At 41.5% G+C, this 24,523-nt stretch overlaps 1 protein-coding gene across 10 annotated transcripts in view; it reads right to left on the bottom strand.

The window, feature by feature from the left end:
* Nucleotides 1-24,523, bottom strand: part of STXBP5L (syntaxin binding protein 5L) — a 185,245-nt gene that overhangs the window by 4,785 nt on the left and 155,937 nt on the right. For 8 of the 10 annotated variants that reach the window (XM_064722676.1, XM_064722666.1, XM_064722694.1 and 5 more), the window contains 6 exons: nucleotides 17,279-17,449; nucleotides 5,631-5,870; nucleotides 4,374-4,734; nucleotides 3,276-3,441; nucleotides 1,373-1,484; nucleotides 773-993 (listed from right to left, as the gene is read on the bottom strand). In XM_064722676.1, coding sequence (XP_064578746.1) covers nucleotides 773-993; nucleotides 1,373-1,484; nucleotides 3,276-3,441; nucleotides 4,374-4,734; nucleotides 5,631-5,870; nucleotides 17,279-17,449 — 1,271 coding nt within the window. The remainder of the gene's footprint in view (nucleotides 1-772; nucleotides 994-1,372; nucleotides 1,485-3,275; nucleotides 3,442-4,373; nucleotides 4,735-5,630; nucleotides 5,871-17,278; nucleotides 17,450-24,523) is intronic. The other 2 variants (XM_064722730.1, XM_064722739.1) reach the window with 1 other exon arrangement.

The following is a 24,523-nucleotide window of genomic DNA, read 5'->3' as shown; positions in this document are numbered from 1 at the left end:
AGGAACTTTAACTACTTTTCTTCTTCAAAAATTAAAGGAACTTGCTTTCTATAGGAATAAAAAGACACTTTTCTATGGAGCATAGCAGATATGCCCTGACTATATAAACTTCTTGCAATTCAGGGCACATTCTTTCTGCCTCACACTAACAAAAGCCAATAAAAATGTAAAGGTCTTGTCTGGAGATGTGATGCACATGAAATGAAAAACGTGCATTTTGGGAAGCATGCTTTGATGTTGTTTTATCTTCAAGAAAAATCATTTTAGTTTTCCCAGTCTTAACAGCGTGGGATGGAAAAGCTTTCCATTTCCAGCTCCAAGCACAGAAGCTATTCCTATTCCTGGCAAGGCCTATTCTACATAACAGTACCACAGGGCTGTACTAGTAATGTTCTCCTTTTCCCAGTAAGATCTGTAAAGGTTCCTCTGCACTCATCCACCTACCTCTTTTCTGCCCTGCTGCATGGATGTGCTGCATTAAGCAGCTTACAAAAACAAACCATAACGAATTAGTGAGAAAGGCAAGATGAGAAGTGCCATGTTCTAAATTCAGAGGCTAACAATGGATGCTCATTTCTGGAAACGTGAAAGGAAGGGCTGTGTTTATTTTTGGCATGCTGATAGTTTGGGAGCAGGAACAATGCCATGCTGACATGAGCGCACCTCCAACACCACGAGTGGGTGAAGGGACAGAAGGGCACTTGGCTTTCCCTAAGGGAAGCACACAGGGTGGGCAGTTCCCATTGCAGGGTGTGGGTGCCAGGGCTCCTACCTCGTGTGCATGTTTGGAAAAGGCCTCTGCGCTGGCCATCATGCTGGCAGTCCTTTCATCCAGCTCGCCCAGCTTCTGCCCCCTCTCGTCCAGGGCGATGCGCGCCCGGGTCAGGTCCCCAATGACCCCGCCCGCCGCTCCTCGCACGCCCTCGATGCCGCCCGAGCCGGGGATGTGCTGCGCCAGGCTGCGGGAGGCTTTTCCTGCTGTGGCCTCGCCGACTGCACAGGAGACACGGACAGACAGAGAGACAGGGATGAGCGCCTGGCCTGCCTCTGTCAGTGCTGCCCAGTCCCCAGCTGCCTCCTTGCAGCAGTGGCGCCATTCCAGGGGTAGGTGGCACATCTGGAAGGTTTTGCTCTGCCACCACCACATCTGCAGGGCGGTTGTGTGCTCCACACTCAGCTGATCCAAAAGAAGCTGCCAAGGTGAAGGAGTTATGGAATGGCAGACAAGGACCCTCCCCTTCCTCCACCAGGTCAACTTTCTCTTTTCATCAGTCATCTAAATCATGTGCACTGCTCCATTCCTAGATGACAAGGGCAGGAGATCTCAAGAATAAATTTCTGCCCAAAAAACCCCAAGCAATAAATTACTCACAAAGCTCCTCTCTGTCAAAAGCTTGTCCGCTTCCTCCAAAAAGTCCTTTGAGGAAGCCTCTGTTTTGGGCTTCTGGTGTTTCCACAGGAGTAAACAAATCCCCAAGCATGTCCTAGTAAAGCCAGAAAAACATCCATGTAAAAGGTTAGTGGGGTGAAAGTGATTCTAGGTGTTTTCTTGCTTTTCATTAACAAGCCACATGCACTGGACCTAATCAACTAGTTTTAAAAGAGTCTGTTGTGTGACCAGTATGCTGCAGGTGATATTTGTGTATTCTGACAAATGCTTGGGCAAACTAGACTCACTTATGCTTTCAAAGGGACTTGGTTTGTCACTGCTCAGCCCATATTTGTTACCAGAGAATAAAACCTGCAGCTAATACAGAATAAAAATACCAGTGATAAGGTCGCATTTTGCTTAGAAACAGCAGAGATGACACTATAATTGAATAAACAATTTGTTGTGTATTATCTATTTTGCTTTAGTGATTGCCCAGCCAGGCTGGGCAGTCGCTCTGCTTTCCTTTTATAGCACACCTGAGTTCAACGCTTGCCAGCAATTCAGAGTTTGGTGGTTTGTAGTTTAGTTGGTTTTTTCCTTTTTAAACAAAATTCATTACCTTCCTACAACCTTCCCCCACCCCATTAGTGTGCCATCAGCATTGCTAAATAAGCACATCTGCTGAAGGCACTGCTCTGGTGCCACATCTTGGAACAGTCACTCCCAACAAATGTCAGGCTCAGATTTATCTGCAGCAGTATTAGGAAATGCAGGCTCTCTGGAAAACTGATGGGAAAAGTGTGCAGTGCCATTAGTGTTTGAAACCAGGGGGCTGTGTGTGCTGAGAGCAGCTCCTGCCCTGTTGCTCAGCTCTGTGTTTGCTCAGCCAAGCCTCAGCAGGCAGAGCCAGCTGCTGTGCTGCACACAGCAGGCAGATCCTGGGGGCGAGGGCAGCGCTGTGACTCACAGCCACTGCTGCTCTGCACTGTCACCTGCTCTGGGGAGAAAAATTACTGCAGCCCTTGGAGCCCAAGTGGAGCTCTCATGCAGCCCAGCTTTGTTTTCCCAAGTAGCAGGTGACACTGGGTCATCTGCTTTCTGTACACACATAATGACCATGCAAACCTTTTTTGCCTAAAAGCCAAGATGAAAGCAGCCATAGTCCAGCAGTACAGAGAAGCAAGGGCTGTATTTCCCTTTTCTTGGTAGTTACAGGGTGCTGTTAAGGCTGGTAAAAAACCCAATTTAGCTTGAAACAGCTTCTTGTTGTTGGTCCACAGTCTAAGATGCATTGGTCAAACCTTTAGATTATTTTAAAATTGGCTCCTTGCAAAATAATCTCCTCTCTGGTGCACAAAAGCTGGTGTGCAGAGCTTGCTCCTCAAAGTGCCTTTTCAGACTTGAGACAGACAGTGCTGTGATGGGAGTTGAGCAGCTCAGCACATGTTATTCCTTAGGGCATAATGAGTGCTGGCAGGACCATTTCTTTTATACTTCCATTCTGGTTCACTGCTAATTATATAACCCAGAACTTATTCCCCCTCTTTTTTTTTTTTTCTTTTATTACTCATGTTTCTCCCTGTTACTTCTCACAATTCCTTCTCTTCAGTAAATGACATTTTTATTTGCATTTTCATTGTAAAATAACCAAACCAAACCAGCCCATCTCTGACATTGTAAAGACTTTTTGCACAGGTGCAGGTGAGAGTGCATGAAAAAGCCCAAGGAACAACAGAGCTGCTGACCTCTCCCTGTTGCCTTGGCATCATTCAGTCAGGGCAAATAGAGAGGAACAGATCTGTCCTGCCCCTGCAGCCCTGCGCTTATCAGGGCCAGTTTGGCCCTGAGGAGTAAGGGCACTGTCTCTGCCACACAGGGGCACAGGGTGAGGGGTGAGCCCTACCTGCAGGTTGTCACACATCTCCTGGCTGTAGGTCAGGCGCTGGATCTCTGTGGGAGAGCTCAGGTACAAAGCCTGCCCCTCGTTAGTGAAACAGAAGGTCCGTGCTATCCTCATGTCTGTCACAGGCAAATAGTTCATGTCCAGCAGAGGGCGGAGGCTGGGCAAGCTGAGGAGAAGCACATTCCCAGGTTAGCATGGAACACCTGCTCTCTGCCTGCATTTTCAACCAACACTTCACTTTATGCTCTTCACAACTGCAACAGTTAAAGTACAGCTCTAAGCTGAAAAATCCTGCCATAAAAATGCTTCATTCCCATCGGATTTTGTTTGCTTGCATGGAGGGGTTTCAGCTGCCTTGCCTCCATGGCCCTAAGGCTTCTGCTTCTGTCTGGACATGGGATGTGCATGGCACGGCTTGTGCCACATGGCCGGGTCGTTTGCAGGGCAAGGCCTGCAGGGACATCTGTAGGAAAGGGCCTGGCAGGGCCCTGCTCCCACCCTGTGCACAGAGGCTCCAGCATCACCTTTGCTGTCCTCCAGCTTCCCATGGTTTCTGAGCAGTATTTTTTTCCAAATTTAAATGGCCTGGCCAGGGAAACAGGGAGCAGCAAGGTGAAGGTACAACCACAGGGCTACTGCACAGTGAGCTCCTGGGGGGAAGGGACAAGGAATGGGAACCAAGTGCTCTGAACAGAAAAGCTACAGAAGTGCCAAGAGTGGGATCTGGTACTTCACAAAGGATAAACAGATCCCTTTCTATGGCTGTTTTATACTTCTCTATACCTGACCCACCATAACTGGGCAAAATTATCAGGGCTTTCTTTTATCACAGTTAAAAATCACCAGCCATCAACTGTCACAGGTAGGGGACTACTGGAAAACACCAGGAGCTTGCTTTACTGTGCACCTGTCTGCCTTAACTCCCCAGGTGGAGACAGCCCAAGGATCAGGTATGGCTGCATCAAGGCAGGGAATTCAACACACCCACCAGGGAGTTAATGCAGAGCACCAGGCACTCTGGAACAAACACAAGTGGAATATGACAGCACTATGCCACCTCTTTGCTTAGTTTTGCCACAAGATTAGTTAGATAAGTACCTCAGTGTCATGATGTGCCCATTAGCACAAAAGCACGCCAGACAGACGCTGTTACAGAGGGTGACCACATCTGCTCGCAATAAAAAGGACGTTTCGGTGATGTTGTGGACATAAAGACATGTTTGGGAAGGCAATGAGAAGACTTTGGCTTGTTTTTCTGAACAAATGACTGCAAATTGATGATCACCCATATCCTGGGAGGAGGAAGGGGAATGCATGACAAGTTTCCTTTTCCTTGTTTTGTCACCGTCATCAGCACTGTGTGGGTCCCTCCATACTTCATAGGGCTGGTGTGTCAGTGTCCCCATGCAGTCCAAGCACGCGAAGGTCAGCACGGCTCCCTTCAGGGTCAGCACGGTGCCTGCAGAACACAATTCCCTGAATTTCCTCTCACTGGCACTGCCACCACAGCCAGGCTGCCTGTCAGCACAGCACAGCTGACACCAGCTTTGGTAAACACAGCACACACATTAATCCAGCCAAGGTGACAAGGGGTGCTTGCTCAGTTCTTTCTGAGCACATGAGAAGGTGAACAAACAGCCTGCCAGTACTGCAAAGGTCTCAGGCAGCTGATATCTATAATGATGGATGGAATATATGCTGTTAAAGATGGCCTGTTGTTTATCTCTACATTATACTAGCAGAATATGTATTCCCCAGCAGTAAAATTGCTCCAAGTCTGGTGACCTTCCAGCATTGTTTTTCTAAACAAACTGGGGGTGGGAAACCTCTGCTTCTGTGCATTCTCCATTTTTTGTCCATTTTTAAAGCACATGCTGCCTCTCCTCAGACCTGACCTCTCAGCCCTCTGTTCTCTCTGCTACACCATCTGTCACTCACTCAGCCAAGGATCTCTCCTGGTACAGCAACCTGCCAACATTTTTATTTCCTTTCCTGAACTCCCTTCTGCTTCTCTGCAGCTTTCTGATACTGAGACAGCCAAACTGCTTGCAGAATCCCAGACAGAATTGTAAACAGGACTGTAATTTCACAATATGAAGGAGCTCTGGTTCTCACAAGAAGCATGTAACTTTGCCTGCTACACAAGGCAGTATTTGGAGCTAACACAACCAAAGTGTCTCAGTCCATGAAGCTGTTGGTCCCTCATGAGCATCTTTACCTGTGTGCCCTCCACTCAATGAATGACCACTGCTTGATTTTTTGAGACACCTCTGCCCAGAAGGCCCTACAAAATCATGCACTTACTGCCCCACTGTACCAAGACAGATAAAAGCAGGAAAAGAGCTGCACTCTCACCACTTGGAGACACCACGACTGGCTCTGAGTGCCGCAAGTCGTCGCTGGCAGGCAGATTGAGGGACAGGATTATGACCATCCCGAGGCCTGTCCCGACCCAGAGGCAGGAGGAAACAGCAGAGTCGTTCTTTCGAGCGAAGGACTCCATGAAGAACAAAGCTGTGATTGCCTCCTTGGAGTCCCTGTCGATGCTGGACACGCTGGAGCTTCGGGAACGGCTGAAGGAGTTTTCCCTATTTTCTGCACAAACAGATACAAGCAAACAGGCATAAATCAGTGCTCCTGGAACAGGCACAAGCCTGCAGCAAATACAAACTCCCTGCAGAGTACAGAAAATAAAGTTTTCTTAACCTGAGCAAACATTGTGACGCTAGCATGATACCAGCTTGCTGCCAGTGTATAAACAAGTGTGGAAAATGCTGTCAGACATCATCAGCTAGATCTGCATTAGAAATAACTGCCTATTATGGAGATTAGCATGAACTAATTAGAATTTACAACAGCCTTAGCTCAAAGGACTTGTTCTAAATAGCACAAAACAATTTTGGACCCATATGTTACCAATGCATTTAGAATTAATCAATGTATCCCATTGCTGCAGGACATGAAGGGAGATGCCATTACCAGCTTCAGAGCATGTGTCACCTGCTCTGATCCTGTTGCCATCACTAGGACATTCAAGCACTGCGTTCACAACCATCATTTATTGTGAAGGCATTAATAACTGCTCCCTGGGGAAAAGATACCCATTGCTGAACTGAGCCCAGTCTCCAAAACATCTCAGGGTACACATCCATTCTGGCTTCCCAGGGAGTGAAGTGAGAAACCTGCTCTGTGCCCTTGGCAGCAACTGCCGGGTGAGCTGGCACTGCCTGAGCCTTAGCAGGCAGCATCAACAGCCAGCTGGAGACAGAGCTGTGCTCTGCCCACTGCAAGTGCCCAGGTACAGAGATTCCCTCTGAGCTTTTCAGAGAGAGGTGACCATGAACTGGCTGAGGAGCTCTGCTTTGCTTTGTCTAGTGCCAGGCAGGAAGCACAAAGCTGTGTGAGGTGGCTCCTGGCATTAACAGGAACATCAGAGGCTATAAAGCACAGAGAGCTAAAAAGTTCCTGAAGAGCCAAGGAGCCAGAGGGAAGATGGGAGTAGGGCTGGCTGCTGCATAGTCCAGTGCTGCTGTTTACCAGCCTGTAGTTAAACATGGGATCAGATCCCTGGAAATCCCACATGCTCTTTTGCAACATAATGACTGGAGGTGGAGAAATAGTTGAAGGTACTGGATCTGAGATAAAGGTCTTGCTCCTGAACCTATCATTATGAAGCAGCTCTGTATCTGGTACAAAATTGTCCTTTTTATAGCTCAGAAGAGTCACCTCCTCAGAGCCAATAGAAGTGTCTAAAAAGAGGAATAGTTTCTGCCATGGTTGAAGAATAAAATTAGAAAATTACTTTCTCACATATTCCACCTTGAAACTGAGCTAATCCCCACACTATACATGGTTCCTGTGCTCCACCAGAGCAGCAGCTTTGCCAGTGAATCTCTTCCTCAGACAACAAACTGCAGCACTGTGTTCCCCTGCCCAGCTGCCTCAGTGCAAAGCCATCCCTACACTGCAGCTCCCTGGGGAAGGCTGGAGAGAACCAGGGTGAAGCACTGCTGGAACCACACCAAGTATTTCTGCATGTGCTTCTGCTTTAAGTGCTGGCACACAGGCTTGGGGCAGATTCTCCTGCACTCTTTCACACTTGGGCCACCTCCTGTCCTTTGAGGGCATCTGTAGCATGTCAAAGAGGAGTTTTACAGGACAGCTGTTCCTGGCACCTCAGTTCCACTCTCATGGAAGAGAAATCTTATGCCTACTTGAACTTCCAAGCACTGCCCTCCCCCCATTTCCACATTCATCTGGGCACTGTTGTAGCCCTCCAGCTGTGTCTCAGCACTGCTCCATGCAGCTGCATAAACTGGGATTGTTGGCACATCTACTGACACAGCTGCTAATACCTTGAGAATTAGTGTCTCCCATAACCCCAAGAACTTTGTGCTGCTCCTGCAGGGAACGAGTTGGCCCAGCTCCTTCCTGAGCACTGCCAGGTAAAGAAAGGAAGACAGTAATTTCATGGCAGAAATCATCAGGGCTATATATATATATGTATATATATATATATATATATGTATATATTTTCTCCCAAAGGGTACCTAATCCTTAATAAAAATGCCATTATATAATTAATCTTCTCTTTAACAGGTGTATTAATATCACAGTCACATAAAATTCAAACCCGGTGGTGCTCAAGCTAAGAAAGATGTTGAAAGGACAAATGCAGTTCGTGTAGGCGACATACACATTACTTTAAATATATGATGTGCCATTTGCATGTGTCATCAAGCTTTCTCCCTCCCTAAATTAACAAGAAATGTTCCTCACTCCTGTGCAGTACAGTTAACTAATACATCTCTGCAAAACTGACACTAACAGATATAATCTTTAGGACACTTTTGGGAACATACTGTGCCATTTTCTATTAAATACACTACTCAAACTGAAATTCTAAAGATCAGCAAGACATATGCCAAAATTTGATGTCATTAAACATATCTGAACAGCAAAGTCTGCAACTGCTATGTGACTTTACTGGCTGGCTCTAAAGCAAGGTAGAAATCTCTGCTTTTTCTAGATTTCAGGATTAAATTAAGTCTTGTTCCCTGGGACTCTTTTCTCAAAGAGATTCTACCCCAAATTCTTCATCTAGAAAGCATTCAGTTGTATCCTGGAGAAACACAAAAGCACTTTCCTTGGGAAGTTTTAAAAATTTGCCAAATTATTTGCTAGTATGTTTTCTATGTCTTAAAATGACATCCTGTCATCTCAAAGTTGACTTCCCAGTCTGCAGCAATCCTTAACCCAACCACCATATTCCAGGTTTTCTGTTCTATTTCCCTTTTCTTGCTCTGCATGATGGGTTTAGCCAGAATGTCAGCTGCATTTTTCTGCAGGAGTCTGAGCTAGGACCACTTCCTTGTGACAGAGGTCAGAGTTGATTTGGACTCTGTGCTTCACTGAGGGGACAGGACATTGACCTGTGAAAAGCCCCTCAGAACTTTCTGTTTTCTCCTCCTGTGGAGAACATCCTGCTACATAGCACTGTCACATAAAATGCTCCTGTCTCTAGATTGCTTCCTGCTTTGAGGAAGCCCAGCATTCCCTTTCCTCTGAGAGGCACATATCCAGCTCCCAGGATCCATTAGGTCCCACACAGCCCATCAGATCACCACATCCTTGCTCCTCCTCCTCTTGCACACCCAGATTTCTTGGCTTTTCTCCTGTATAGGTCTCCAGGCTCCAGAGAGCACCATCAGAGGGACCCCAGTGGCCCCTGAGTGCCTAGCAGTGACTGGAATTTGGGAGATGCTGCTGTTGGATGATGAACAGCTCCGAGCTAAAGCACCACTACCTGCAGCAAAAAGCTGCATTCCAAGGGTCAAGGCCACACAGGGTAAACACCACTGCTGTCCTAAGACTAGCCTTGCTTACTTCAAAATGTTTTCATTCAGCCCCATCCTATGCACAGTTTGGGTTAATGAGCTGCAGATAGAAACTCAGGAACCAACTTTCTTTGTGACACTGGACTGGTTGTTAAATTTGGGCGATGAGCCAGCAGCATACAAACAGAAGCTTTATTACTTAAATGCAACCAAAACCTCTCTAAGTTGCTTCCCACCTCATGGAAAAACACACAGGACACTTCAATGCACAGGCAGGTTAAAAAGGAAGATGGTGCTTTCGAGTCCTCTGTTCATCATCTGTGCAGTGCAGTGTGAGGATGTCCTGATTCCATGGAAGTGCTGGAACACTGGGAATGCCACCCACTGCCACAAAGGCACATGCATTGCAAAAGGACAGGAATGACTGAGCCAAACATCATCATGACATTTATACAAAAGCAGCCCTGAGCAGTGATTTTCTTTATGAAGTTAGGAATCAGGAAAACAGAAGCATCACTTGTTAAGAGGAATGAAAAAAAAAATCAACCTACCAGTAACAAAGACCAACATTTTCATAGCAAATATTTACATTCATTACTGAAGAGTTTTGCAATTGATTGCCAGTGTCTTGGATGCTATTTATAGGTCCTTTGCTGATTTTGAAGTAATGAGTAATTGATCTGTTTATGAAATACATACAAAAGTTGACCTTTTTGACATGGAAATCAATATATTCTGGAAAAAAAGAAAGTGGAATGGTTTATATTCTCCTCACTTGGAGAATTCTAAAAGTTTTAACCTCAAACACCAAACCTAACAGAGGACAATGGAACTATTTAAAACATTTTCCAGTTTAAGCCCATCATCTTACATTTTAAGACAAATCTGTTCAAAATTATGTAGTCAGGAAAGCCCTGAATGTGAAGGGGAAATATATGGTAAAGGAAATATACTTGCAGCATGAATTTGTGCACAGTAACATCACAGAGACACAGAGACCAAACATGGTGCTGATGGGAATGCTTCAGCAACACCGAGGAGAAAGGGGCAGGACAGAACACACATTGAGGAACATTTGCGTGGCTATAAAACCAGCATTTTAACAGCACCACTCCAAAGCTGCATTCCACATAACACAACTCGCTAGAAAGCAGCAGAAGTTGTCCTAAGCACAAATAATGTACTGGAATTTTACTGCCAATGATTTCCAACCAGATCAATTTATATAAGTTATCCTAAAACTATGCTGTGGATGTGCAGCTTGCAGAGTGTTCCAACCACTGGAATGTGGCTGTGCTCTCATGGAGCTCACAGCTGTGGGATGCTTGACCCTCCCTGGAGAACCTTCTGAAATGTATTGCCCTGAAGTTGCTACAGTTAAGGCAGTGTAACCTGAAAGGTTTCATGGAATTCCCACTGACACAACACCAATGGAATGGATGGCAAATAAAGGCTTGAAACAGAAAACAGATTCAAGACAGTAGACCTGGATCTTTGGTATTTCCAGAATATAGTAAACTTGAGCTTATGTTTTAGTTCAGCAAGTTTTAAAAACAGAAGGGAACTGTCAGGGCAAGATTATTCTTCATGTTGAAAAAGTAGAAATAATTTCTACAAAAATGCAAAAGATCTTTGCAGTGAGAATCTATCAAACTTCCATATTTAATTGTATGAATCACTTCCCTTGACTTACACAAGCAAACTGTCTTTACATTAACATCACTAAAAGCTCAATTTGGACTCAGTTTATGAGCTTGGACATATGTTCTTTAATTAAAGACATCACAATTCTCTAGAACTGAAACCCCAACCTGAACTATCCATTCTGCTGAAGCATCTTTCATAGCACTGATGGTTCAGGGATAAATAACTTGTATACCTTTTATACATGGAAGTACCGAAGGCTAAGGTGGACACCAACGGCATCATGGAAGGTGATGAAGCCATGGCATGGCGACACCCCTGCCTCCAAACCTTTCTCACCTGGGCCACCCATGGTGCTGGGGGCATCAGCCTCATCTCCAGGCTGTCACTGGGGTGAAAGTTCAGAGATCCAAAATACCTGAACCTCCAGGGGCACTGGAAATGGAAGAGGCAGGCCAAGGGAAGTGACCATGGATATAGCAAAACACTTTGTGTTGCTCTGAATGTGAGGACTAGCAAGGAAAAAACCCTAAATTTGAGTACTCAGGGCATAACCCACCCTCAAATTCAATATGGCTAGAGTACAGTGCGAAATTAGCTTTACCAGGAATCAAACCATTATTTAAATTAAAACTGACTAAACTGACTAGATATTCAGTGACTGTAAGAACAACAATATTTTCATTGAGTTGGTTGTTTTAAAAACAAGGAAAATTTGCAGATTCTCATAAGAAATCAAGTCCATCCTAGCAGAACCTAACAGAAAACACACTCCAAGGAAAGTAAGAAACACACTTTCTAGATCTAGAACAGGTCTTCTCTGCAACATTTTCATCTGCTTCTCTGCACAGACAAGAAATATGGTGACAAACAGAAATGTTAGTGGGGACTGTGGTTTACCATAGTGTCTCTAAGTTTTTTTCCTGTTATACAAGTCTTACCAATTAAACTGATAGCAAAGTAACTTCAAACACTAGCAGAATTCAAATGATTTATAGGAAGAATCAACACCATCAGCCCCTCCCTGAGAAATTAACTAATTAATTAATTAATCAAGCTAAGGGCTTTTCCACATGCTGTGAAAGTCCAGCTGTGAGAAGCCATGGCACTCAGGGGCCTGGTGGAGCATGGCCCCAGGATTGCTGTGCCAGGGGATCAGGTGAGTGTCAGTCTGGCTTGGCTGCTTGGGCAACAAGGTTTACCAGCAATGATCCACTCTGCATTGGCAAAGGGAATGTGCTGGAGAACATGAGCTGCTCTGAAAACCTGCCAGAGAAGCAATAACCTCCTCAGAGAATTAATTTCTGCAGTTAACTACCCTTGTGATCAAAATGAATCCCCAACCGTCTTCCTTAAGTCAGGCTTCTGCCTTGGTAATTTATGTCCTGTCCTTTTCTCAAGAGACACAGACAGCTGACTGTTCCCTTTCCCTGCAGTACCCAGCCATGCATTTGAATAATTTTGTGCTTTTTTCCCCAATAGTTTTCTAGCTCTAGCAACCAGTTTCTTTTTCAGTTTCCTTGGAGGCCTAGGGAGCAGTGCCTTAAAAACTACACCAACCATCCATCATTACCTACCTCACATGCACATGTGGGCTTCAGAGACCCAAGAGAAAGAAGAGCCAGTGATAAAAATAGAAACCCCCCCTCTTCTACCCTCACCTTGCCACATGGGAGGGAAACCTCATGGCCACATTTACTCATCCTGTGCAAAAAAATCCAATGTGTTATGGATCCAGCACTGCTGGAGACAGCTTAACAGCACAGTCATAACTGACAGGAGAAAAATTATATAAATTTTATATAAATTACACAGCAAACACTGAAATGCTCAGCACGACACCAGGTGAATTTGCTTCCTCAGGCAGTGGCCTTTTTCCTAAGATAACTACTCAATATGATGTTTCTAGATCCCAACTATAGCACACTGAACTTACCTGGAAGTCTCCATCAGGCTACCTAAAGGCTTTTTTTTAATGGTAATTTTCACAAATACTTTTGATGAATAAAAAAAGTCTAAATTATATAGTATATACCAAATACTGTGTATTTTCCAAAACACATTGGGCAGAATCGTGTAGATGAGAGAACAACTTATCCCTGAATAACTGTAGTCATCCTATGCATAGTCAGACACAAAGGAAAAACTTCAGGTAGAAAAGTACCCTGGTTCAGTTAAAATGGAAATTGTGTTGTACTTGCCATAGAATTTTGATAAGGTTATTAAAAATAATAACTACTTGAATGGTTTGCTTTGCCAGCTCACAGTGACATTTCAATTCAAGTGCTCTGTATCAAATTTTAACTACATATAATCAAAAGAGTTAATCCAAAAGCTAAGTGCTGAAACTGAATTGTTTTAAAGGAAAGTGAAAGCAAATTCCAAGTCTTTCTTCTTAGCATTCCTATAAAATTACAATGCACAACAAAACCTTGCTGGGATTCCTTATTCAGAGGCAATTTTGTAACACCAATATGTAACTGGCCTTTACAGAACAAGGTGATTAGGCTGGACTAATTAAAAACTACGTAATGGGGAATACAAATAATAGTAAAAAAAGGAGGACAGTTTTCTATCACTGCTGCTGGAAGTAAATGACTTTCCAAACACAACACTTCAAAGGGAAAACTCCACTCTGTCTTTACTTTCTTCCCGTGATGTATGATGGAACCACAGGTGGACATATGTGTGCAGAATGCCCACATTTCTGTATGGATGCAGACAAGGAGGAAAAAAATTGCAGACTCAGCCAGCACAACCCAGAGAGAAACATTTGGAGAATGCAAAATAGCTTTAAAAAGCAGTGTTTGAAAAAAACCCAAACCAACAACCAAGAAGAATTAAATCTGAAAGGCTTCTCCTAACACACAAAAGAGAAATATGTGCCAGCATGTGGATCTGTGCACACATCCATGTACCCACCAGCTACACAAGTACAACCACAATGAGCTCCCTCCCACAGCAATTTTAGTTTTATTCTTTAATGCCACTGTTTTGTTTAATTCAGGGTTTTCTTTAATCTAAATTTGCAATTAAAAATTTTTTAAAACCCAATTTTTTTGTTTTCCTGTGCAGAAAAGAAGCAGATGTTTGGGATCTATTAATCTACACTGCAATTCTTTATCAGGTTGGGATTTCTGCAGGTTTAAAAACTGTGATGTTAGCTCTTAGGCTGAGATGAACAATTTTGGGTCTGTGCCACAGTACAGAAGGTAAACCAGTCGAGCCACACATTTTCCCCAGGAAGCTAAACAAAAATTTAATCCCTATTTCAGTGTTTCTCTGAAGACCTGCAGAAATAAAAGGGGCGCTAGTTAGAACCCAGAGCTGGAACAGACTGGAACATGAGCAGTGCAAATGGCTACAGCCCTCAAAGAAATCCACTAAGCTTGGAGACAAAACACATTCCCATTCTACAGAATGTTATCATGGGTCAGAATCCCTGTAAGGATTTTATTGGCTAAGAATAATTTGCATTCATGGATATTTTTTATTACTGTTTAAGAGCACAATGTTAAATTGATAATAAAAAAATGTAGTTTATACTCTGTGAAAGAAAGCCTTATCAAAGAAATGTAATCACTAATTCCTGAAATCTCAAAAACTTCTTTTCAAAAGGGGCTTGAAGCTCAACAATGGAATTTCCTGTATTTGTGGATTTGTTTACAATGCCTATAAATTCTTATATCTCAAGAAATATACCGCTTAATCAAAAGTATGTGAAAACAAAATTGTTTAGAATCAGTGATCATGGGATCATAGAGTAGTTTGGGCTGGAAGGAACCTTTAGAGGTCATCTGGTTCCAACCCACCTGCAACAAACAGGGACAACTTCCACTAGGTCAGGTTGCTCTGAGCCCTGAACAATCTGACCTTCAATGTTTCGTGTTTCCAGGGATCACCTCTGTGGGCAAGCTGTTCCAGTGTTTCACATTAAAAAAATCTCTTCCTTATAAATAATAATATGCTATTGAGAATTTACAAGGTTCTGATTTTCTGCTAAGATTAGATATAGAATACTGAGGAACTACAGATTTTTTTACTACAGCCATGAGAGTAGTGCATTTCTGAAAGCAGAAGATACTGAGACAACATACAACATTTCAAAAAGCATAAAAGAAAATGATGAAGAGACTGGGAAAAACATAGGTTTAGGCAGCAGCACTAATGATGCACCACTCCTCTGCCACTGCTACTTGGCTTTTGAATTATTCTGCTATTAAAGTGGGAGAAATATCAGCACTGTATGAATCTGAGCAGTTTGCAATATTTCAACCAGCAGACAACAAGACAACTACCCTGCCCTTCCCTCCCCCCCTCCATTTCCTTCCTATGATTCATCATTGCAAAGACATTCTTCAAAAATGTTTGTCTCTATTAGGAATCCTTGTGCAGAAGTAAAGAGGTGAGAGTCAGCGAAATCTTGACAATCAGCTCACTGGAACAAAGTCAGAAGAATTTATTGTGCGAAAGTTTGTTGAAAATAGACTTGATGAAAATGCTGGAAATACAGTTCCTATTGTACCAGGAGGTCAGATTTAAGTAAGTAGAGTTTGAAATCCAATGCAAAGGGAGAAGATTCATCTTTTATTCTAATATATGTCTTATGATTACTTACCAAAATGTATTATCTTTTTAATCAAATCATATAGAAGAGGTTGTAAAGAACAGGAACTCGAAGCCTTATTAAAAAACATCTCCAAGTATTATCGGTGCCTTGGAGACAGGCTTAAAAAAGGTAAGAACCATTTACCCACACACAAAGGCTTTTTTTTTTAATGTCTGAGAAGTCCTTCTGAGATAGCAAACTAATCAAAATTCTACTCTGGTAGAATAATAAAATCCTACCAAATTCTAACCTGAAATGCTACCTTTCTAGAAAGGATATAAAACATGTATCTTGACTCACCTCATGAGAGTATAAAAATGAAGGAAATAATTTCTTGGAAATACATCTATTTTTTGTTGCACCATATGCTCCTAAGTAGTCAATAAATTCTTAGCAAAGAGGATAATTTTTTCATTTTATTTTGGAATAGCTCAACCAGAAGGTTTTGATCAAAACCACTTTCACATTAGAGAGAAATTCTTATTCTCAGCATATTCTTTCTCAAATCTTTTAACTTCTCTTCTTCCTTTTCCCTCAACCAGACTAAGAATCTTTCAAGCATCATACCACCTTCCACCATATTATTGAGTAGAAAAACCTTTAGAAACACATCAAACCACTTGACAAAACAGTGTGTCTAGAAATTCAAGATACATGAAGAACAGTGGAACGTCAGTCATTCCAGGCAGTAGAGCTAGAACTCAAAAAAGTAATACCAGCAATTGAAAAATAATTTAGCTGGACAGAAAGCTTTGCTTTACTGAGAGACTACAGGTAATCAGAAAACTATTTTAGTCAACGAACCTGCTAAAAGGTGACTTGTACACAAATCCACACAGCCAAGGACAAACTGCAACCATGGCCCATCACATTACATGCTGGTATAAATGACTCTGGAGATTGTCTGGCTCGCTCCTGCAACAGTCGTTTCACTGACTTTACTGAAAGTTGTAACACTATTTAAGTGATACCTTCAAATAGGAATTTTTAATGTCAATTAATGCAATTTACTTCTCAAGCCTGAAAGCAAGTGAGAATATTATCCCTAAAAGAGGTACATTTTTATATTATGACATGAAGTGAATCTTTCATGACACAGGTATGCAGAAAGCAACATGATGCCATTGAAAGTATCACTGTATTGCTAAATGTTTTCTACACAAGAGTCAGTGGGACCTTAGGGGGCGGTGGGCTCTGCCTGCCAGTGACCCTATTTACTGTGGGAGCATGGAAGAAACAAAGAAGCATAAAAAAATTAGATAATACTGTGGCCTTGGCAGGTACAGGTAGTGCTGTTATTGCAGCAATATCAGCATACAAGAATTCTAGAAAAGTTTGGTACTACATAGGATGAAGAAAAACACTCAGCAATAGAAACTACTGTGGCAGTGGTGTATTTTCCATCAGGAGCTGTTATAAGACAGTGTAACTTACCATGTTTGTGTGGCAAATAAAGAGAGCTATATGAAAGGGTTATGTTATGTTGATAATCAGTCATTAATGTGGAGGAAAAATTTTGTTATTTTATGTTACCATAACAATTAAAAAATCAAATCTTCTAGCCATGTGCCCCTAATAACAGGTATTGAAACAATTTGCATTTAAAAATACAAAGGTAGACAATCTGAGTGATACAATTCCCCTTGCTCTGTTTTCATTATCAGGTGTGGAAATCAGGGAGCACTGGTTCCAGCTGTAACTGTGATGCAGATAGCCCTGCAGGTGGGTGGCTTAGGATACAAATGCTTCTCACAAGAAGAGGATTAGGATCATGGTGTTGCTGACAGCCTATCATAGTTTAAAGCGTTAGTTAGCTCAAGGCAATAACCCAGACATGAATCCTGCTGAACTTTTCCCTTTCACACCTGGTGAGAAATTCACAAATAGCTGGCAAGAGAGTCATTGCCACCCACCTTCCGTGGTGACTGGGAGAGAAATCTCCATGCAGGCTGCAGACTGGGCTTTCCTGAAGGGGGGCCTGCCGGGCCCTCGGCGGTTTGCTCGCGACACATCTGCACTGGAAAGGCGTTTGCCTGAGCTGCAGCTCTGGGAGGTTGGGCTGGTACAGTGACCATTCACGTGATCTGGAAAGTGAATGCAACAAATGCTAGGTAAAGTGGCAGCTCCCAAGGTTCAGAATGGAGGAGAGATGTGTGTTCTGATACTTGGGAATGGGTTAAACCAAATCTTCTGTGAGGAACTGCTGATTTGTTTTATCAACTCATCACATGTATGTAGAAAATAACTCACCATCTCTTTAAGGTACAGTTTGAAAAAACCCAAGGGCCACAGAACTGGTACGTGTTCTTAGAGCTGCAGATCCCACAGCACTTTGCTGACCTATGCACACAGGCATTTACCAAGGTACTGCAGGTAACAATGGCACCCTGCTGTTGTGTCTCCTAAGAGATACCAAGTCAATTTGAGTATTTTCTTTCCTTTTTGCTCTCATAAGAACTGCAAGTATAATTTACTCCAGGGTAGAATTCAGAGCTAGACATCTTCCCTACCTGACTCAAAGCTGCAGGAAACAGGCCACTATTTGAGATAATTACAAAAATAGCCATAATATTGCTAAGTATTTTATTCTTTATATATCACATAGATTTATTTCACTTCTAAGGAAACTGACCGCTGAACAATTGATTTGTCTGCAACAACTCTATAGAATTGAGGCCATGGTCAATCAGCACAGCCCATGTTGCTGTCTCATGGGGTGGGAAACAAAACATGCCTGCTTCCAACTCTTACTGTATTCATCTGTTCTTGGTCAACAGGTCTTTAAAACACAACATCCATTGATCAGGGTTTGGATCAGAGTTCAGAACTGGACTGGACTGTAAAATATTCATGTGGTATTTTTCTTCCTCTCATGCCGGGCAAGACAACATAAGGAGAATTACTGAGCACAATTTCCCCTTCAACATGTGAAAGGATACACACCCAGGTATTAATGAATTATTTTTGGTCAGCAGGTTATTTTAAGTAAACAGCAGGTAATAAGCAAAACAAAAGTTCAGGTTCATGCAAGCACACTGAGGATTTTGTTCAAAACTGTAAAACTTCAACACTATAGGTAGGGACAATATTGGGGTTTCTGCCTTAATTTTAAATGTTGGGTTATTTATATCTGAGAATTATCTTAGTCTTCAAGAGTCTGCATTTAAGTATCATATTCAGTCAACTCTGTTTGATTTGTATTGTATCCAAGGAAAAGATGAATGTTCACATGCCAAGATAAATTTATTTCTTGGTTACCATGCCACAATAACACTAGGGTACATTATGAAAAGCTATTTCTATATTCACTCAATATTCTGGTCCTATACTGAACACAGTGTACAGAGTGGTACATGTGGCCTTTGAATGTGCAAGTCACGTCCTTTCCACGTGAAAAAAGTTCACTCTTAATGAATAAAAGTGGAAAAAATGTTCAGAATTATAGATTAGAAAGCAATTTAGTATCTGTACTGTGTAACAAAATAGCTCTGTAGGAGACAACTTCCATGATTCTTGTCATTTTTCCTTAATACATGGCTATTAACTGAGCTAACAGCACATATAAAACTGATGTGGATGACTCATTCAATTTTTAGTTAGGAAATTTTCCAAAATTTGCTGGAACTGTTTGTATATTTCAGCAGAAAGTCCTTTGGGATCGGGGACTTTGTTCAAGGACACAGGCTGAGTGTTCAATCTCAGCAACAGACACATCCTCATCCAGCTGCTTCCTTTCTTCAAAATTCAGTTTGTGGGAAGGTGTTTCAGCATGATATCTAATTATCTCCAGGGAGAATCCTAGGAAGTGGTGACAACATAAGAGAGTGAAAAAAACCATATTCTATAGAAAAATTAACAACATTTGTGAGTCCTCTCCCCTGAGCATTGTACAGAATTGCCACAACACATCCAAAGCCCGGCTCACTATGCCTCAGCATAAGAGAAATGCTGCTGTGTTTCTCTAAGTATGCTGGCTTATCTCAGTTACCTTCAGAGGCCCACATGAAATCATCATTAGGATCTGGGCACCTAAATCCCTTTACCTGTTTTGACAATGCTTTTTTGAATAAGCAAAGACAGTTCCTGGGAAGAAAAACAAAAATCAGGCCTCATCCTGGAAGCTGTAGGGATATCCCTTCAAGTACTGAAATTGATGAAATATTAGTGGATGCTATAACAATGACCAGAAGAGGGATTTTAGTGATCAGCTACAAACTTGTCTGTATTTTAACACTGTTCTGTTCTTCTGATCAGATACAACTTTTAAAAATGTATACAAGAAGAAATGCAGGTCTTCAAGCCTTAATAAAAACACAGGTATTGTACAAAGAGTAAGATAATTATAGGAAACATGACTGCAATCTTTTTTTTTTTTTTGTGGAGAAACTGAAAAGAAGACAGTGGATAAAGATCACTCAAATCTATGAGAAAATTCTATGTGTGTATTTAAAAATTCTCACAATTTTTTAATGCTCTAAGGCCTGTGATACAAAACAATTCTAAAGAAAGGATATGTACTGTTTAAGAAAAGGTTTCTTGCTGCATTGTCTCAAGAAAGATGAAGTGCCCAAGAAAAGTGACAAGAAAAAGAAATGTACTACTTTCTACAGTGTACGTTCTAAGGGAGGATGAGAATGTTCAAGCTCTCAGCCTTTCAGAATGACTGCAATGATTTACTACCCCTCTGAGGCCTGAGTCACCTGATTCTCCTTTGCCATGACAGATGTCTCCCAATCACCCCAAAGAACACGTACAGGAGGCTTGTAAAAACATGGCTTTTTTTCCAGCTTTGTTTGATTTGTTAGGAAAAGCAACAGTTTCACTTTTGTCCTTGCTGAATTACTGCTTTTGTCACATGGCCACTGGGGCTCTTTTTGGCTCAGAAATATTAATTGATATGGAGCATTGTTGACATCAGGGACATTAATGTTGCACTTAAACAGCAATGCACAGATTGCTCTGTGCTATTGACACAATAGTGCAGCAGCTCCTCACTCTCTCTTCTGGAGGAGGCAAAAAGTTGTTGCTGAAGAATACACTGCACAAAATATCCCTTTTCTACCACTGCATTTGCCATCACCTCCTACCCCTTGGGTGGCTCTACACCTCCTACACCCATGGTGGCTGCTGCCTGTGAGGTGAAGGGAATTAGAATGATCCTCTCCAGTGCTCCTGGATCCCTTCAGCCAGTCCCACACTAATGCAATATATTTGGGCACCAGGGCTTAGTGGAGCTTATCCTTGAAGCAGTCTCCAAACTGTGTAAGAACCATCCCACTATGCCAGGAGAACAGCCTTGTCTGCACTCTGTGGATATAGAACTAAATGGCCAGGGCTCAGTTTACAGCTATTCTGAGCATTAATTTAAAAATTTAGGGCTCATGCAAGCCATTGGAAGTAATCAGAGGTAATTACCCCTTTAGTCCATTTATACTAATTTAACTGTATTGGTTTAACAAAGCAGTAAATCATGGGATGTATATATGATGTATTAAAATACATAACAGTTCATGACATAAAATTCTGTAATGCTCTCCACGTGCTGCTTGTACAATGCAGTCCATGGTTGTATGCCTTTGTCTGGGCCCATGGAATTAAAATTGCTTACCCATATGAATTAAAAATGCTTTATTTGTCCCTGCTACCACATACTAGCATCATTCAGTGCCCTGTGCACCCCAAAACTGCTTTAAAAAAGAAAGAAAACTGTGCTAGATGTGAGGCAAGAGTGGCACACAAAATACCAGCAGGATGATGAGATCAAGAGCAACTGAAGAAGTAACAACAGTTTCTGTGAACCTGATGGAACTACTGAGAGATGTGATGTGCAACATGACAGTAGCAAACCCACAGGGCAGCCTCAAATTAAGCCAGGTTTTTTTGAGGCATGTTGTGCAGGGAGATTATTCTATTTACACATGTGGATTTAAGTTTACACACAGTAACATGTATATCCTACACAACCTGCCTGATTACAAACATAAAATTTCTAAACAACTTGGAGACCTCTGCAAAAAAGCAAAAGAGACCATCAATTTAGCAGTAAAAAGATGAATACTTGTTAAAGGGAAATGTAATGAAAATATCATAAAGAAAGAAGCACTCATTTGCAGTTAGTACCTAGCAATTTTTTATACTTGACACAAAAAAATCAGGAAAGAAAATGAGCAACCAATTCTTTCAGTTCTAACAACAGGATAAATTCAAACAGAAAAACTAGCTGAAAACCTTCTTACTAACGATTTGAGAGAGGCAGAGACAAAAAAATATAAATGCAGTAGTAAGCAAAAACAGATTAAAAGCTTCAAAATTGTGTGAATGCCTAATGTCTGCTGTAAATACTTTGAAAAACTAAAGCAAGAATTACTATAACCCTGCTGCTCATTCTAAAAATATGCATAAAAAATCCATAATTAGAAACATTATAAAATATCCATAATTAGAAGCATTATAATATCATTTTAAGTTGTATGGAAGTAATCAATAAAAGAGAAGATGAGAACCAGAGAAGGAGAGAATCAGAGAAATGCCTTAATATGGAGGAGAAAGAACCTGAGAAATAAGTCTCAGAGAATCTTCTCAACAACTGTTGTAGAATACAATCTTTACTGTTAAAGTGAAGAAAAATCCATCTGTTTCCACTGGGGGATTTTCTGTGTATTACCAATAAATTAGATTTTGAGTAATGATTATGCTGGTGACTAACCTTTATTTTTACACAGCAAAGAGATAAACATTTGAATTAAGAAAAAAGTGTAATCTTAAAACCAAACAAATAGCCCTAAGAGCTGTCTCAGATTTGTCTGTAAATAATCAAAATTAGTGTAATAGTGTGAATATTCATTAGTGAGAACACAAGCTGATACCACAACATATAAGAATTTAAAGGAATTTATTAAAAAGAAATTTCCTTAAAAAGTCAGAAACACAAATTTCCCTTGGTGCAGTTCTGTCAGCCAGGCAGGAGAGAAGGTGAAAGCCCTGGCAGAAGAGGTTACTGCAGATGCATTGCCAACAAAAATGTACATTTAACATCATGTCTTCATCAGTTTGCAGAAGAAGGAAGAGTTGCCCTAATGACATGCTGGTAGAATATCTAGGTCCATTCTAATACTATAATATGCTGTCATTGTAACATTCTGCCTGTATAATGTAATGGTATTCTGCCTATGGTAACAAAATCCTATCATACACTTGTTTCTAAATCCACTAGGCTTTTTGAAAGCAGGATCAACAGATGTATTTTTCAGAGAAACAAATTACTGTGAAGTGGCTGAAAACATTAAGTGCATTGTCAGATCACTGACAGAATCTCTTTTAAAACTATTAATTTTTGCCTGAAATTCTGAAAAAAATGAAATGAAAATAAAAGATAAACACTCTCCAAATGAAAAACATTGAGAATACATTATCGTATGTCATAACATCACCTCTACGTTATCATATCTGAAAAATCAAAACTTTGCCGTGCAAACCTAAAAACAAATCTACCTTTCCTCCCACAGAATAGTGGAAAAATTTTGGACTACTTTGACCTAACTCTGCTCCTCAGATTCATCTGCTGAATTTCTAGTGATCACACCACACTGCTGGACTGTCTCAAAAAGTACACAGCACTCTGTGTGCCTCCACAGAATAATCCAACATAAATGGCTGCTATGCTTTGTGCAATAAACAGGAAAACATAAGACAGAAAACTTGACTTAATTCTGAAGCATAAGCACAAAACATGATAAATCCTGGGCTGCACAGAAGACAACACTGGAACATGCAATCAGAGTGGATAGACCACAAGACCACCTGGATATCAACAGCTTGTCCTGAGCACCCCTTAGTGCAGCATTGCACCTGCATTTTCACCATGGAAAAAGCTGGTATTCGTTCTCTGGTTTTAAAAGTGAAAAATGTTACAACCTGAGAGGTGAACAGAGACCCCAGAACAGAAGAATACCCTGTATGTGTTTGCAGTGCTTGAAAGGAGTGGAAAATGACTTACCTTTGAAGGTCTCAGTAAGGACCTCTTCTTTATTTAAACCAAAGAACTTGGGAACAGTGAGTACCTGTGACACTGGAGCCTAGCCAGTTGCATGTCATTTTGTTATTACCAACTCCTAAATGTATGATGATCTTCACTGCTTATTTTGTTTTTCCAGCTACCAAATTTCACTGCCGTTCCTTTGTGATGAAATGTAACTGTATTACTTATAATCATTTTAATTAGGGCATTTTTGTATAGTTTAAGGCACTTACCTTTCCTTTTAACTACTTGCTTGTAAAATTCCCAAGTAGATCAGCTTGTTGTGTTTTTTTTTCTCATCTGGAAACATTAGAAGTTAGAACACAGCCCCTTTCTGCTGTGAAATATAACCACAGAGTATATGTGTATTCTGCTATAGTAACTGAATTATCTTGTTGCTTTTTCAAAATTCTGGTCATTTGGACTGGCAGAGTGCTAATATATCCATTAGATATATAGGTTCTCTTTTAAAAAGGTTTGACTATAAACATTCTCCTACTTAAGTAAGGGAAAAACTGGTGCAGTCATACTCCTGACCTGCAGAAGATTAAGACACTTTTGTCTAGTAAGGTCATCAATACAGAATATCAAAATTCAAGCCTCAAGATGTGAAGTAGCCAAAAGACTAAAGTTTTTAAACCATTTCTATAAAAGTGAAAGACTTTAGTCCCCTCCACGATGTTTTGCACCTTCATAGTGATCAAACTTGAAGCAGAAAAGGCAAAGCTCATCCTCCATAGACTCAGCTGTTTGAGGGCTGAAATCCTTCCCCTGTATTTGGCATTTTCCAGACTGCAGATCAAGTGCTGTGAGACTTCACTGGACACTGTCCTGACCTACCTGGTCTAGCCTGACCTGCTGTGAGCAGGATGAGGGTCTAGACAACCTAGACCTGTGGGGTCTAGAGGTCCCCTCAAACTTGATTATGCTGATTCTACCTAGAAGCAGAGTTGAGATGATTCCTCAATTCAGGTGGTACTTTCAGATTGAGAAGGGAACAAAAAGTTCCTCTACCCTTCTGGAAGGACACATACGCTGGACAGTCCCTAAAATCCTTATCATGCAAAAATACAAATAATTTCCAATGTATACTGCCAAGCATTTAAAGAAAATCATTGGTACAGCTGGATGTCTGGGCTGC

Source organism: Zonotrichia leucophrys, chromosome 1, assembly GCF_028769735.1.
Source record: "Zonotrichia leucophrys gambelii isolate GWCS_2022_RI chromosome 1, RI_Zleu_2.0, whole genome shotgun sequence".
Lineage (NCBI taxonomy): Eukaryota > Metazoa > Chordata > Aves > Passeriformes > Passerellidae > Zonotrichia > Zonotrichia leucophrys.
The sequence above is the reverse complement of the archived record's forward strand: the minus strand, read 5'-3'. Positions and strand labels throughout refer to the sequence as shown.